General features: G+C 41.6%; 1 protein-coding gene across 11 annotated transcripts in view; it reads left to right on the top strand.

Moving 5' to 3' along the window:
- Positions 1–15,833, top strand: part of SLC4A4 (solute carrier family 4 member 4) — a 253,723-nt gene that overhangs the window by 38,281 nt on the left and 199,609 nt on the right. For 10 of the 11 annotated variants that reach the window (XR_010601212.1, XM_042856335.2, XM_065595954.1 and 7 more), the window contains exon 3: positions 9,180–9,359. Coding sequence is in view for 10 of the 11 variants with exons in the window: in XM_042856335.2 (XP_042712269.1) it covers positions 9,180–9,359 (180 nt within the window). In the remaining variant the exon portion in view is untranslated. Of the gene's footprint in view, positions 1–9,179; positions 9,360–11,245; positions 11,384–15,833 lie in introns of those variants that run through there. The other variant, XM_065595955.1, reaches the window with a different exon arrangement.

Raw genomic sequence — 15,833 nt, 5'->3', positions numbered from 1 at the left:
AGCAACTGTGGAAAATCAAGCCGCTTATTTATACCTAATATGGCTCCTATCTGCATAGATGCATTTATAATGCCAAACACAGTTTAATATTGGGTCTGTCTGCCTTGATGATTTCCATACTCAGAAAGAGACAATTCAGGCCAAGGTTTTCAAAAGCAATACGTTATTTTGGATGCCTTGATTTTGGGTGCACCACTTAAAACGCCTTAAGGGAGTCTGATTTTTAAAGGATGTGTGTGAAAATCAGGCGTCTCAAAAAAACCAGAGGTACTCAAAATGAGTTTTCATTTCTGGAAACCGTGGACTAACACTTTGTATAAGATTTTATAATATATGTAAGCTGCTCTTTCAGAAGTCATCCTCTTCTTTGATTAGGATCCAAGCAGCGTTGACCTGATTAGATCAGCTCATGGCATGGCAGGTTCTGTAGGTTGTCTAACCTCTCACACTTGAAGAGTCAGAAAAGCTGCTTATAGGTTTGTGGGTAAGAGTCTAACAATAGATTATAAAAACCTCAGGTTGAATACCCAAAACATGCTTGTCGTCTTCTATCTTAACAGTGTTGACCAATTTATCATTTGCCAACTATAGGCATTTATCTGTCATGCAGAAACTACACTCAGTTCTGTGAGTGTCTGTCCCAGATTCCACTGCACACATTCTTTCCTTCCTAGATCAATCCTGCATCTTTTGGTCCCTTATACTCACTGTTTCATTTAAATGTTCAGGTTTGTATATGTTCTTTTAAGGTGCCTGATAAAGAATGCACCTTTTATTTTTTAGTTTAAGTTCTTCTCACTTCTTAAATCTTGATGTATATTTTTTTTATTTTTATTTTTTTTACTTTTAGCGTGCTGCCTCCATACTTGAAAGGAATTGTAGGTACAGCACTAAACACCTCTACAATAAGCTTCAGAAAAGCCATGTTAAATCTTCTTAGGAATTTTTCAGTTTAACTCAATGGTGATCAATAGGTATTGAGTGAAGGAGGGAAAAATCATGCTTTTGGAATTGAGAGAGCTTGAGATTCAAACCATCTCCTTTATTCTACACTCATCCTATCCAAGTGCCTTTCAGCGCAAGCTGACTATAGTGTCATTACATGTGAACCGTTAAGGACTGTAGAGATCGTTTTTATATGAAGAGTAAATTGACTTTTGGGAAGACACACAATTTCTGATGTCTCATCAGGTCACTGGAACTTATTTCTCTTATTTACATGTTGTTTTCCTCATCCATGCCCCCCATTCATGCTGTCATCATTATATTAAACGTCCCATTGTAAGATATAAAAAATAACATGTAGAAGCTTTGGTAGAGTTCAGCTATTGAGTAACTGACATGGGGGAAGGTATTATGCTTCAGGAAATGTCTTAGTTGTTTGAACAAATGGGGCTTTAGAATAGCAAGTTAGAAGTGTTGAAAAGTACATCTTCTCCCCCCCCCCCCGCCCCTTTAAATCTTTAGATATGTCTGAGCCCATAGAGGAGAATGGGGGCACAGGGCACTCAAACTACAACTCAAATGAGGCACCTTAATGACATGTTTATCAGCCAAAAATTTATTGTTTTTCCGTTGATTTTATTTATTTCTGAAATGTTGAAATTTCCCATGGGAAATTATCTTAATTCTGGCATTCCCTAACTTTTGAGTGCTTGACTTTGCAAACAGAACATTATTTTACCATAGCTGGTGGTGGTTTTTTATTTTTATTTTTATTTTATTATTATTATTTTTTTTATATAGGTATAGATAGTTGTAACGCTGATCACTGGTGCCCTCTTGTATTACTGTATCTACAAGCCTGACAAATCTGTCAGCTTTTCTGCTGAGCCTCTACATGTCTGCTGCTTCAAACTTCATACACTCTCTAGTTTGCTATAGAGCCTGGGATCCTTCATCTCTTTTACATTTGAAATTTCAAACTGAAAGCACATGAGACTTGCAAAAAGCTCCTAGGCCTGCATAGCCCTTTCTGAGACCATCTTGAAAGTGGTTAATGGAATTTCAGGAGGCTTTGCAGGGGACAGATTGATGCACCGGGTCTGAAGGCAGGTCCAGAGAAGAATAATCTTACAACCAAGTGAAAATGGCATGCTCCCCATACATATTAGGCTGTTTCCCATACTGATTTCCCATACTGCAGGCATACTTAAGTATCTGCAAACAGTCTTCACCAGCTCTTTTCAAGATTAGCAAAGTGCTTTTTACTCACTGAGGGCTAGGTATGCACCACATTAGAATGTTTAAATCCAAACTGGGGTATTAGAGTGCAAAAAAGCATCTGAACAAGCGTCTTAAAACATTAAAAAAAGAAAAAAGCCCATTTTCTTCCTCCTGGTTTAAAAAAAAATCACCCTCAGACTGCCATCCAACATGATAGAGTTTGGCTCCCAAGTAATTTGTTGTTGGAAAATGATAATAAACCACTGAAAGTGGGGGCTTACAATGAAGCTCCCTGCTGTAATGCTTGCAGTGACCTTCAAGTTTATCACATCATCATTCTGGATGCTAGGGTGTGCTAACCTGCTGTAGTTGATGTAGTGAGTAGAACTTCCTGGAGAATCATGCAGAAAGAATAGAATTCCTCTCTTACTGCTCTATCTTTGCAAAAGTGTTAGCAAAAATTCATTACACTGAAGTAAAGAAATTAGAGTGTCTAGATCGAGCCATTGAGAATAGTAGTGCTGCTCAATAATTAACCTAACCAAGAACACATTAATAAATTAACTTGTCCTGGTGTGGTGTCTAGAGGTCCTGTTGTGCTGCATGCAATCTCAGTAGATGAGACCGAGGATGGGAGGGGAAACAAAAGGCACACAGAAATGAAGTGACTTAGCTAAGGTCAAACGGCAAGCCAGTGACAGAACTCATGGAATTCAGGTCTCTGGACTTCCAGTCCATTTCCCTATCCACTGGACATGCTGCCTTCCATATGTAGGAGCAAATGACTGAGGCGTGGCTCCCTGATGAATATTATGGCTCATCAGCTGTACCAAAGGGTGGAGAGTCCAGAGAATTATAGCGCTACAGTAAGGACCAAGTTCTGTCTCCAAGATGAACACACAGTTTTGTGGTTTCTGTAGGGGTCGCACCCATGTACTTGAAGATACAACTTAACCCTGATGTGTTGAGGCACCACATAAAAGCTACCTGAGCATTTGGAAATGTCAGCAAGGGCACAGTGGATAACTTCGATTGATGTGTGGGAATCTAATATCAAAAGAAACAGCAGGTGTAGGGTGGGGACCGTATCCACAACAGAAAGGGCAGTTAGTGACTCTTGACAAGGAAATCTTATTGCCCTGACCAGATGCGAAAGCCAGATATAAGAGGGTGAGGTGCTTCCCACGGCTGCATTAAAGCAACCTCCTTTTTTGAGTCACTTTAATTCTGTGGTCAGCTTGATAATAGAAACACATCATAGTAAGCCTGTAGACTTAATACCTTAATATGCTGCCAGCAGAACTAGACAATCTCTTTAATCCTTTTGATCACATGTGCACAGTGCAGATTTTGGTAACGTGAAACTAAGTTGTGTATGTGCAGGCAAGCATCTGCATTACTTAGCTGCAGTTCCCCATTCTGCAAGGGAGAGAAATGTTTAATGTTCCTTTCCCCCTTCCGCTCCCCCTCCCTGAAGGGAGGTGGCTAAGTAAGAGATTTTCCTGTTCAATGTACTTGAAGGAAGTGGTTGGCATTTGTTTACATTGTTGTGAGTTCTGAGATAAACTTCTAGACTCTCCTCCCAGAGTGCCTGGCAGGAAGAAATTGACACATATTCTCAATGCACTATGTTGAGACATTTCCTACTTGTTGGGATAATTTAGCTTTCCCATGAGAACCATTCAATGCAAATGGTTATGCCTGATAAATTTCACAAGATGCATGTACGGCATGTTAGCATGCTGCAACTTAAGAGGCTAGGAAGAATGAAAATGGCTGTTTTAGTTCTCCTGCTGGCCTAGGTATTACCCAGCAGTCAGTAGGGTTTTTCTTCGACACCTGTGTCAGTCCAGATAAAGGTTTCTTCAAAAGCATAGGGTGATGAAAATAGGGGTGCTGCGGGTGTGGCAGCATCCCCTGGCTCAAAGGGGTTTCCATCATATACAGGGTTTACAATTTTCTTCCTAAGGATCTGATTAGGTTTAGAAACTTCTAATAGATCAGAGTTGTGTATTGATTTAAAGTATTATAGGTGGCGTGCGTGTTGATGCCTATCATTGAAGGTTGCCTTCACGTTTCCATTCTGAAGAGCCTTTTGCAGTTGCTTACCACTTTCTCAAACTTTTTCCTGTTGGGGCTGAAATTTTTGAAGATGGATTTTCTGTCCAGTGGTGATCTTGTGTGTGATTTTGAGCAAAAATGGGTCAGCTGGTTTTGACTGTGAAGAGAGTAGACGGTGGCTACTGATGGTGAGGGGCAGATGGTGCTCTCTCTTTTTTTTTTTTTTTTTTTTTAAAGAGCACCAAGTTCTTCTAGCAACTTTTTGTGACTTTTTTTTTTAATTTAATTTTTTTTTTTAACCGCTCTAGCACCTTAGCAATTTGGGGTAGAAATTTGAGATTTGTTTGCGTTTCAGTGGTGAAAACCCATTCTATTTTACTGCGTTGTAATGGTTTGTTTAAAAACAGACACTGTCCGTGCAGACTGAGTTCTCTCCCTGCCTCTGACAATAACTGTTGATCTCCGCCATTGCATTTGTACTGAACCTTTGTGTAGACAAGCAGTTTGAGTGGGTTCCTCAATGTCTGAAGGTGTGCATTGCCTGAGTTCCAGGTGTTGGTCATCAAGAATTTCACATGGTGCCATGTGTTCTGGGATGTTCCAGCCCATGTGGGCCTGGGAATCGGCTGAAGTGGCTTAAGTTAGTTATGCAGATGGAGCTAGGTATTCCCATTTCTATAGCAGAATCGCCAGTTTTTTTAATGCATTCACAGCTTACCAGTCACATCAGTCCTGCTCATGAATGAGATTGAAACCTCATCCACAGCAGGAGGGATCACATGAGACCCATGTTGTGTGTGGCTGTGAAGTGCAGATGGATTTATTCATGTTACAGCTTGGTTGCAAACTTGATAAAACCTTCTAGTGCTGAGAGTCCTAAAGTTTTGTCCACACTAAGGCCTTGGCTACACTCGCGGATTCACAGCGCTGCCTCGGCAGCGCTGTGAAGCACGAGTGTAGTCGCGCTGCCAGTGCTGCGAGAGCTCTCTTGCAGCGCTGCAAGTACTCCACCCCTCCGAGGGGAATAGCTTGCAGCGCTGTGAGTGAGCGTGCAGCGCTGCAGGCGCTGATTACACTGGCGCTTTACAGCACTGCACTCGCTGCGCTCGGGGGGGTGTTTTTTCACACCTTGAGCGCAGCAAGTGCAGCGCTGTGAATTGCCAGTGTAGCCAAGGCCTAACGCTGAAGCTGTGTTAGGCCATGTCTACACAGGGACACTCGGGAAGATAAAAGGGCAAGTTAACTAGAGGTGTGAAAAGCAACAGAGGGTCCTGTGGCACCTTTGAGACTAACAGAAGTACTGGGAGCATAAGCTTTCGTGGGTAAGAACCTCACTTCTTCAGATGCAAGTAATGGAAATCTCCAGAGGCAGGTATATATCAGTGTGGAGATAACGAGGTTAGTTCAATCAGGGAGGGTGAGGTGCTCTGCTAGCAGTTGAGGTGTGAACACCAAGGGAGGAGAAACTGTTTCTGTAGTTGGATAGCCATTCACAGTCTTTGTTTAATCCTGATCTGATGGTGTCAAATTTACAAATGAACTGGAGCTCAGCAGTTTCTCTTTGGAGTCTGGTCCTGAAGTTTTTTTGCTGTAAGATGGCAACCTTTACATCTGCTATTGTGTGGCCAGGGAGGTTGAAGTGTTCTCCTACAGGTTTTTGTATATTGCCATTCCTGATATCTGACTTGTGTCCATTTATCCTCTTGCGTAGTGACTGTCCAGTTTGGCCAATGTACATAGCAGAGGGGCATTGCTGGCATATGATGGCATATATAACATTGGTGGACGTGCAGGTGAATGAGCCGGTGATGGTGTAGCTGATCTGGTTAGGTCCAGTGATGGTGTTGCTGGTGTAGATATGTGGGCAGAGTTGGCATCGAGGTTTGTTGCATGGGTTGGTTCCTGAGTTAGAGTTGTTATGGTGCGGTCCGTGGTTGCTGGTGAGAATATGTTTAAGGTTGGCAGGTTGTCTGTGGGCGAGGACTGGCCTGCCTCCCAAGGTCTGTGAAAGTGAGGGATCATTGTCCAGGATGGGTTGTAGATCACTGATGATGCGTTGGAGAGGTTTAAGCTGAGGACTGTAGGTGATGGCCAGTGGAGTTCTGTTGGTTTCTCTTCTGGGCCTGTCTTGTAGCAGGAGGCTTCTGGGTACACGTCTGGCTCTGTGGACGGGAGCTGAGGAAGCGTTGTTCCAGGTCAGCCATAAAAATGTTGGCATATTGTGGGGCCATGCGGGTACCCATAGCGGTGCCACTGGTCTGGAGGTATATATTGTCACCAAATTTGAAATAATTGTGCGTGAGGATAAAGTCACAGAGCTCAGCAATAAGCTCAGCAATAAGCTCAGGGATGATGACACAGCACAACTTATTGCTGAGCTCTGTGACTTTATCCTCACGCACAATTATTTCAAATTTGGAGACCAACAGCTACAAGATCTTCACCAAGCATTCTCAAAACTACAATACCCACACAAGGAAATAAAGAAACAAATCAACAGAGCCAGACGTGTACCCAGAAGCCTCCTGCTACAAGACAGGCCCAGAAGAGAAACCAACAGAACTCCACTGGCCATCACCTACAGTCCTCAGCTTAAACCTCTCCAACGCATCATCAGTGATCTACAACCCATCCTGGACAATGATCCCTCACTTTCACAGACCTTGGGAGGCAGGCCAGTCCTCGCCCACAGACAACCTGCCAACCTTAAACATATTCTCACCAGCAACCACGGACCGCACCATAACAACTCTAACTCAGGAACCAACCCATGCAACAAACCTCGATGCCAACTCTGCCCACATATCTACACCAGCAACACCATCACTGGACCTAACCAGATCAGCTACACCATCACCGGCTCATTCACCTGCACGTCCACCAATGTTATATATGCCATCATATGCCAGCAATGCCCCTCTGCTATGTACATTGGCCAAACTGGACAGTCACTACGCAAGAGGATAAATGGACACAAGTCAGATATCAGGAATGGCAATATACAAAAACCTGTAGGAGAACACTTCAACCTCCCTGGCCACACAATAGCAGATGTAAAGGTTGCCATCTTACAGCAAAAAAACTTCAGGACCAGACTCCAAAGAGAAACTGCTGAGCTCCAGTTCATTTGTAAATTTGACACCATCAGATCAGGATTAAACAAAGACTGTGAATGGCTATCCAACTACAGAAACAGTTTCTCCTCCCTTGGTGTTCACACCTCAACTGCTAGCAGAGCACCTCACCCTCCCTGATTGAACTAACCTCGTTATCTCCACACTGATATATACCTGCCTCTGGAGATTTCCATTACTTGCATCTGAAGAAGTGAGGTTCTTACCCACGAAAGCTTATGCTCCCAGTACTTCTGTTAGTCTCAAAGGTGCCACAGGACCCTCTGTTGCTTTTTACAGATTCAGACTAACACGGCTACCCCTCTGATACTAGAGGTGTGAAGTTAACATGAATTAGTTAAAGTGCATTAACCCATTGTGTGGACGTTCTCAATTCAGAAGTAAAGTGGTCTTAGTTCACTGTAGTTTAATTTTCCTTGAAGAATTTCTCTTTCCCCAACAGAGATCCCAGCTGAACTACGTAGGCTGCTGGGGTGAAGATTCTGGCCAGAATGCACACAAGTTGGATTTTCAAAGTTTGGGTTCCCACAGCAATTGCACCTCTGCCCACTTTTGCATAATCAGTATTTTTTTTCTTGCTGTATATGTGCCAAGATTTAAATGAATAAATATATGCAAGGCAACTGAGATAGATGATTGGCTATGGGAAACAATAACTATGAATTTCTGAGCTTAAGGGAAAAGAACTGATCGAACTTTCAGATAAATACACTTGTTCTCACATGTGAATAGGATCACCTCTTCAGATAAACATACTTCAGTCAATGGTCAAACAAGTGTGTTTATCTGAAGCTCTGCAACGGCACATTGTAAAATGAGTGGATAAACCAAAGTTGTTCAAACATATCAAAGGCACTTGTCTTTATCAGGGACTGAATCCATGGCGGGTGTGTCTGAAGTTTTTAAAAATAAGATGGTTGAGTTATCAGAGTACACAAGAAATGTCTGAATAATTTCCTAAAGTGTAAAGAATCTCTTTATTTTAGGCTGGTGTTGGAGGGGCAAGGAACTTGGAAAATAAAGAATCAAGAACTTTTTATCCAACTCAAATAATAGACAAGTAGAATTTTATCCCATTGCTTAAAAAAAAAAAAAAGCGGGAAGGGGAGGGGGCAGTGAACATCTTTATATTTGAGAACAAGCATAAGCAATTCTAGGCCAAACTGTAATTTGTTTTTTAAAGTTTTGGAAAGGGTCTGTCAGATACTTAACAGACAGGAGCGTAAAAGAGAAGCCTCTTCCTCAGCCATAACACTGCTGCTCTGATGTAGTAATACACATGTATCTTAGTGCTTCCCCCCACCCCCTCCAGATTTGGGCTATTACTTGGCATATTGGACACTGGTCCAGATATTCAACTGGTGTAAATCATCATAGGTTGATTGACGTCAAGCTATGTTGGTTTGCACCAGATGAGTGTCTGGCCCAAAAAGTGTATTTGTTTAAAAAAAACAAAAACAAACAAAACAAGTAGGTTCATGGGGAGAGTTCTTGAAGAGTGAGACTGCAGAAATACTGTTTTTTTTTTTTTTAAGAAAAATAGCCACAAATATTGAATAGCCAGCAATGAGTCTACACTTGCATGTACTGTCAGTTGTGATTTTTTTTTTTAAAACTACTTGACCATAAAAGAAATAACTAACAAACCAAAACCCACAACCAATGGGGATTCAAAAGCTGCTAATTAATGTTTGAGTAAAGCAACAAGTTGACCCCCTGTTTAGGGATACTCCTACAATGAAATGTGATATAAACTAGACTTCTTGGTATTTCTGCAAATTGCACATGATGAAAATTAATGCTCCTATTGTTCCATAGGCCATCACACTGTCTACATCGGGGTCCACGTGCCTAAGAGCTATAGGAGAAGGAGACGCCACAGAAGAAGACCTGGGCTAAAGGAGAAGAAGGAAAGAGAAAAAATCTCCGAGTACTACTCCGACAAATCAGATGTAGAAAATGCGGATGAGACGAGCAGCGGCATCCTTAAACCACTCAGTGAGTACCGTCGCTTTCTGGCATTCCTTGTGATACTCTATTGATGTGCAGTGCTCTTGTCCTGAGCATTTAGAAAGAAACTGGATCCCTGAAAGAACATCACCAGCATGTGTTGCGGGGTCAGCATGTGTTTTATCAGTTGCCAGGGAATTGTTGTTTGGAAGAGACACCACCCAGGCACTCCAGGTGAGCGCTTCATCTTTGTTCACCGTGAGGTGTCATTGTTGAGTTAGAGGTTGTCAGTGCAAATTGTCAAAACCAAGCTGATGCGGTGTGTGAGGAGACAGCAAGCAATTTGAAATTTAATTACCCATTCTGACTGATCCATTGCCACCCCTCCTCCTGCACACAGCATATGCACAGTCTCCCAGGGTAGAAGGATAGTCACTTGCCCAGGGGGGTCAGCTAGAAATAGAGCTAGCAGTGGGATAACAGAAGAACCAAGCCCCCTGTCAGAGGCCATAAGAAATGTTTTGACTTGGAATTGCAGAATTCTATACCATGGTGCGTGCGTGCCTGCCTGCCTGCTTTAGTTGGAGGGAAGCAGCTGATAAACACCAGCTAATTACTATTTATTGAATTGACTTAAGAATAAGAGTTTTTTATAAACAAAAGTTAGAATGAAAATGTAACTTTAGTCGTATGAATCAGTTGTATACTGATAGATTGGGCCTCTGATTTGGGATATTCAGCTGGGGCTGGGAGTATTAGAGATGAGACACCTGAATTGTCTAGTGGAGTACCTTCTCTCGAGTGCCTTTCTAGGGGACAGTCAGTGAAGCCTGATTCCCAGCCCCTTTAGCCATCTACTCAACTGGCTGTAGGTTCATTATTCTGAAAAGTGGTTGCTAAAATAAGAGGCTGGGGCATTAGAGAACAGGAAGAGAGAGACTGTGATCAACTATTGAAAATGGTGTCACACTGTAGAAGTTTGGTGATATAGGAAGAATATAAGGTGATAGTCTGCACTATATCTGCCTGCTTTCTTCACCCTGCCTTCCCAACCTCTCCTGTCTCCGAAGCATTCCTAAATAGATTTAACCCTATCAGTCCTAGTACAAAAACCTTTTGGCTACTATTCTGCCCTTGACCCCTTCTACGATTTAAAAACTGGCCATTTATTTCTACTTTGTTTTCTGTCTGACTGTTCCTGAGCCATGATTACTTTGACTCTCAGACTATGACTACTTTAGTAGTCTCTTGTGCAGGACTTTGTCAGAGGCCTTTTGAAAATCTAAGGAGCTGGTTCTCTGTTACCTGCTATTCGACTATGGCACCAATTTTCAGAGCAGACCAGTTGCTCTCCGCAGTAGCGGGGAGAGGCAGCTGAAAGGAACCCTAGCGATAGGAATCCTCCACGATCAGATTCTCAGACCCACAGTATTCCATTCTGTTAAATGGTCACAGGATAATACCCCCCCCCCACCCTTTCGTGTAAGAAGCGTTCAACTTAAGTTATGGCCTTTAGGTAAGGATCAGTTGCAGTAGATGACTGAGAATATTAGAATTAAAGAGCTTAGGGATTTTGAATAGTAATTTTATGGAGGTAAATTAAGAAAGCTGACATGAAGTCTTTCATTTAAAAAAAAAAAAGACAGTTGTCAGAGAGCAGGTGTCGTAAGAGGCTGAAGTAGATATTGGATCACAATCACACAGTAAGAGTAGGACAGAGTGGAGAGTTTTGATATGGATCACTGGAACAAAGGGGCGCTACAGGTGGGTAGGTTGGGGTCTGAGAAGCAAGAAACTGGGAAATATAGAGCATCAGTGTTTCCTGTGAATGAGAGGAATGTTGGAAATAAGACAGTGGAAAGAAGGTATCTCTAAAAATTGCTAGAGTGCAGAGAGTGGGAATTGGTATACCAGGTCTGATTTTTCATTTACAGTAACCCATCTTTACACTGCCAAATATATACAAAGGAGTGCCCTAGTATAGAAGAGAATCAGGCTGTGGACTGGCTTGCTCGATGGTTGTATGAAGCGAAATGTCATCAGAAGAGGAAAGAAAGGTGTTATGCACCAAGGTGAAAATGAAGTTACAAATCCACCATGCAATTTGACACAGTTGAGCATAATAGTCAGTCTCTCTCTCTCTCTCTCTCTCTCTTAAAGACGCCCAAGAATAGAATAGCAGGGGGTGATGCAGTTCACGGGATTAAGGGGCATCGGGACAGCAATACGGATGACACTTGCATAACACTGATTTGGATTGAGGCTGACTCTAACCAACTGTTATCCTTCACTGTAATACTCAAAATGTATTGTATTCACGCAATTTGGAAGAGGTTGAGTGACTCAGACTTGGTGAATGTAGTGTAGCAAATATTGGATTCATGGAGAAGATGGTCTGTGTATATATGTAATGAGAGAATAAAATAAACACTTTTTTCAGAAGCATTGTGGTCAGTGCTCATGTATAATTTGATTGGGTAATGTTTGAGATGTGGTGCATTGGAGACTGAACTGAAGGATAAGTGAATCTTGTGTTGTGAGAAGATTTATTTTCAGTGGAAACATTTAAAAATCACACTTTAAAATTAAAGAAACTCCAAAAAATTCTTAACCTCATCTACTTGTAATAGAAGTATTTTTTTAAAAAAAATCTGTTTTTACTGCTTGCATTTCTCTAGTTTAGCCAATAAAATTGAATTGTCAGTGCAACTTACGTAGGTAGTTAGTTTGTAGTCTGTTTCATGTTCAGGTTTCCAGGCACTAGCACAGTACTGCTTGAGTTTTAGTAACTATTCGTTAAAATCATTTCCAAGAATTAATGGAAATATTTCATAGAATAATGTCTGGAAGCGACCTCGAGAGGTCATCTAGTCCAGTCTCCTGCAGACCTAACAGTGTCTCTTTTAATAATTTCCTGTCGCTGATGGGCAGGTATCAAATTCAGCCTTAAATATCCCCACTAAAGGTGATTCCATAACCTCCCTTGGCAAATGTCCTGAAATCTTGTCAGTTGGAGTTTGTGTGCAAATCTGCATTGAATCACCAGGTTGGGTTGCTGTACCACGCTGATGAACCCAGATAAAATGTCAGTGGAGACAGGCAAGAGATTGAACAAGTCCATAAATGTAGACCTCTTCTAAGGGCACCTTGTTAATTTAGAACTGGTAGCGTGGCACAGCTGGTTTTGGGAACTGTATCTAGTAATCTTTTTCTCTATGTCCAGTTTCTGCGAACAACTCAAAAATTGTGCGAGACAGAAATGTACAGTCTTCAGTTCTTCCAGCCACAGGAGGATTGCGTAGAAGGGATTTTTGTTTATATTATAAGTGATTTAGTGTTCATGAAAGGTGCCAACCTGATATCTCTGGTGCAGGAGGCCCTCTTTCCACAGAACTGGTACAGAATGGGCCTGATTAGTGTACATTTTCCCCAACACAATCTCATCAATGTGCCCCAGCTCTGCAGGAACTACTTTTTAGAGATGAGAAGGCAAATCAGTCTCTGTGCTGAGGATTGCATCCTTAGCCTGTCTGTGCCGAATGTCAGTGAGGGTACCAATTGTGGTGTGGTTTCCTATCTGCTCAAAACTAGCCCAAGAACACCTAATTTCCAAAAATGACTTTCGCTAGCTGCTGGCCTGAACCTCGTTGATATGTATGACCTCAAAAAGAGAGATGCTACACATTAACATAAGAACATAAGTTAAGTCTTTGAGCTATCCAGTCCCTGATATACACACATTTTAACATTTTGGGGGGGGGAAATGTAACACTGAGTACAGTTTTGTATTAAACAGGCTTTCAACTTCCTCTTCCCCCTTCCCTCAAACACGCACTTGATAATTAGAATGAAGAAACAGCTTTACACTAAAACAACTGAGAAATTCTGAGTTCAGATTTCTAAATTTAAGTGCTACATAGCCACCAATGGGAGAAGGGTAGAACATTGAGACCACAATGGGAAATGCAAAACTGTAGGGTGGGGGAAGGTAAGTAATGTTGTAACACTAAGAGCAGAAACAACAAGGAGTCCGGTGGCACCTTTAAAACTAACAGATTTATTTTGGCATAAGATTTCATGGGTAAAAAACCTCACCTTTCACCCCCGAAAGCTTATGCCCAAATAAATCTGTTAGTCTTTAAGGTGCCACTGGACTCCTTGTTGTTTTTGTGGGTACAGACTAACACGGCTACCCCCTGATACTAAGAGCAGAAGTAATGTTGGGCAGAAATTTTAGGCTCACCAGATCCATCAATCCGGGCTGACCCATTTAATAGAGAGAAGGAAGGAATCCTGAATGGGTGGTGGTAGAGAAGCTGATGGCTTTGTTGCCTGGAGCAAGGTTGACAATGGTAGTGTCTTTCTGGATGCACAGAAATCTCAAGCCAAATTCTGCCCTCTGAAGTAATTAAGGCTGATTGTCTCTGCATGCAGCTGAGGGTAGAATGTTGCAAAGAACAAGATAAGGGAGGAATTGCTTGGGTGGAGTACTGATCCAGACCACCCCCCACTTCTCCACTAAAAGTGTTTTGAAGACTTTCCTGGGAGGAAGGGCATCTCTGCTTATGCTTTCCTCCTTTCTTTTTAGTGGAGCCATAGTCTGATTGTTCTGTGGTTTCAGTTGGGTCATCTTGATATTTGTTTGAGATGGAAAAGGCCACTGAAATTCTTTCTTTGGCTGAGTGCCCTGGGAGTAGGGAGTATGAATGAGCTACATGTAAAAGCCACAAGCCAAATTGTGATGACCATATGTCTCTCTTTATTTTGAGGCTCTGACATCATAGTTTTTCCGAACAGAAATGTTCTGAATGTGATATGTAAACTATAGTTGAAGAGATTGACTTTAGCGACTGACAGCTTTGGCAGAAAGTAGAGTAGAAAGTTTAATAGATTTTCTCAGTGATGAAAATTCTTACCTCTGTTTGGTTTGTCTCTCTGGTCGACATTATTTGAAAATAGTAAAACTATCCATCTGGACTGATGGATGTGAGTTTTATAGATACAATTTAAAGACATTTTCTTATGCAAAGGTCACTTGGGACTACCATGTGCGGAGGAGAGAGATCATCCTGAAATATGCAGCACTTTGCAAAACATCGTAGAAAGTTTTGCTATCTTGTAGTATAGAAGGATGGAGGTTAGTATTCTTGCAAGCTATTCAAGATAGCGTGTGGGATAATAAAACTCTGATCTCAGATAGGCATTATTGTAATACAGAGAATAAGTGTAGAATGTTATGCAGATAAATATGCAGAGTAAAACTGGAACCTCTGCGTTCTTGATGATTTTAAAGCAAGATGTTTATTTCTGTGGTCTTACCATGCCTAAAGAATGAGAAATCAAGATTTAAAAAAACCTCTGATCTATTTGGTGTGTGGGGCAGGAATTAAATTCTCCCACTTTGATGCATATTGCTGGCTATAAATGACCTATATCCCTCAGCACCAAGAAACTAATGAAGGGAGCATGGCCCTTTTTTTTTTTTTTTTTTTTTTTTTTTTTTTTGTATAAACAGTTTGAGCCTGATTCTGCATTGCTCTGCACTTTGTGTGGTTGTACATTGACTCCCTACCATTTTGATTTGGGAAGATTTTATAGCCACTTCATGCTGTTATAAATGACTATACAAAGCATAGGACACGTGGGAATCAGAGCCCGAGTTCATTGTGTATACAGGGAAAGTGACAAGCAAATGGATTGTTGTTGGATCAGTGTTATCAAACTTTTTTCCTCCCTGAAACACACATTTTCATGGACCATCTCTCCTTAATGCCCCCACGTTGCAATTTTACACCTTGCTTATGAAAACCACAGCATGGTTACACGAAAATGTAATTTTGGAACAGTGTTCATGAAACAAGATGTAAATAAATTTGCCTTTAATGATATGGTCCAGCTGGCTTGTTACATATCCTCCTCCCATTATGTACACATAATGGATGTGTGGACTTTATATATAGTGTGTGTGTTTTTTTGTTTTTTTTTTTAAATGCATTTCCTGCTTAGGGACCAAGAAGGTATTTTCAGGGGTCTTTGTTTTTTGCATGGGCATGAGCTGAGTATATTGGTTTCAACCCAAAGGTCACTGAACCTAAAGTCTTGTTGTCCCGTTATATGCTTTTCCTACTGCCTTTGTGGTAAAACCAAAGGCAGGCGTGAAAATGTTGGCACTAGTGCAGGGCACTCGGGTTCTGGCCTGTAAGGCTTCAAAGCTCTCTTTGACCCCAAGTTCGTGCCTTTAAATCGAAGGGGGCGAGAGAGGGATCATGAAATTTTAACACTGTTTAATTTTGAGTACAAATCGGCCAATTTTTCTAAAACTGTAGTATGATGCCTTCTGCCCCATGCTTTGCTAATGGTTAACGCTGATCAATTGCTGGTGCCCTATCACTCCCATTGCAGAAGATAATGAAGTGCCGTACTTGGTGCCTGACTTCAACTATTTGACTAGTCCCCCTGAAGTCAGTGAGGCAACTCATGGAATGTGACTAAGTACCTTGTTAAGCTGCAGTCTCTGCTTCT

Source organism: Chrysemys picta, chromosome 5, assembly GCF_011386835.1.
Source record: "Chrysemys picta bellii isolate R12L10 chromosome 5, ASM1138683v2, whole genome shotgun sequence".
In the NCBI taxonomy this organism is placed as follows: domain Eukaryota; kingdom Metazoa; phylum Chordata; order Testudines; family Emydidae; genus Chrysemys; species Chrysemys picta.
This window is presented reverse-complemented; position numbering and strand designations above follow the sequence as displayed.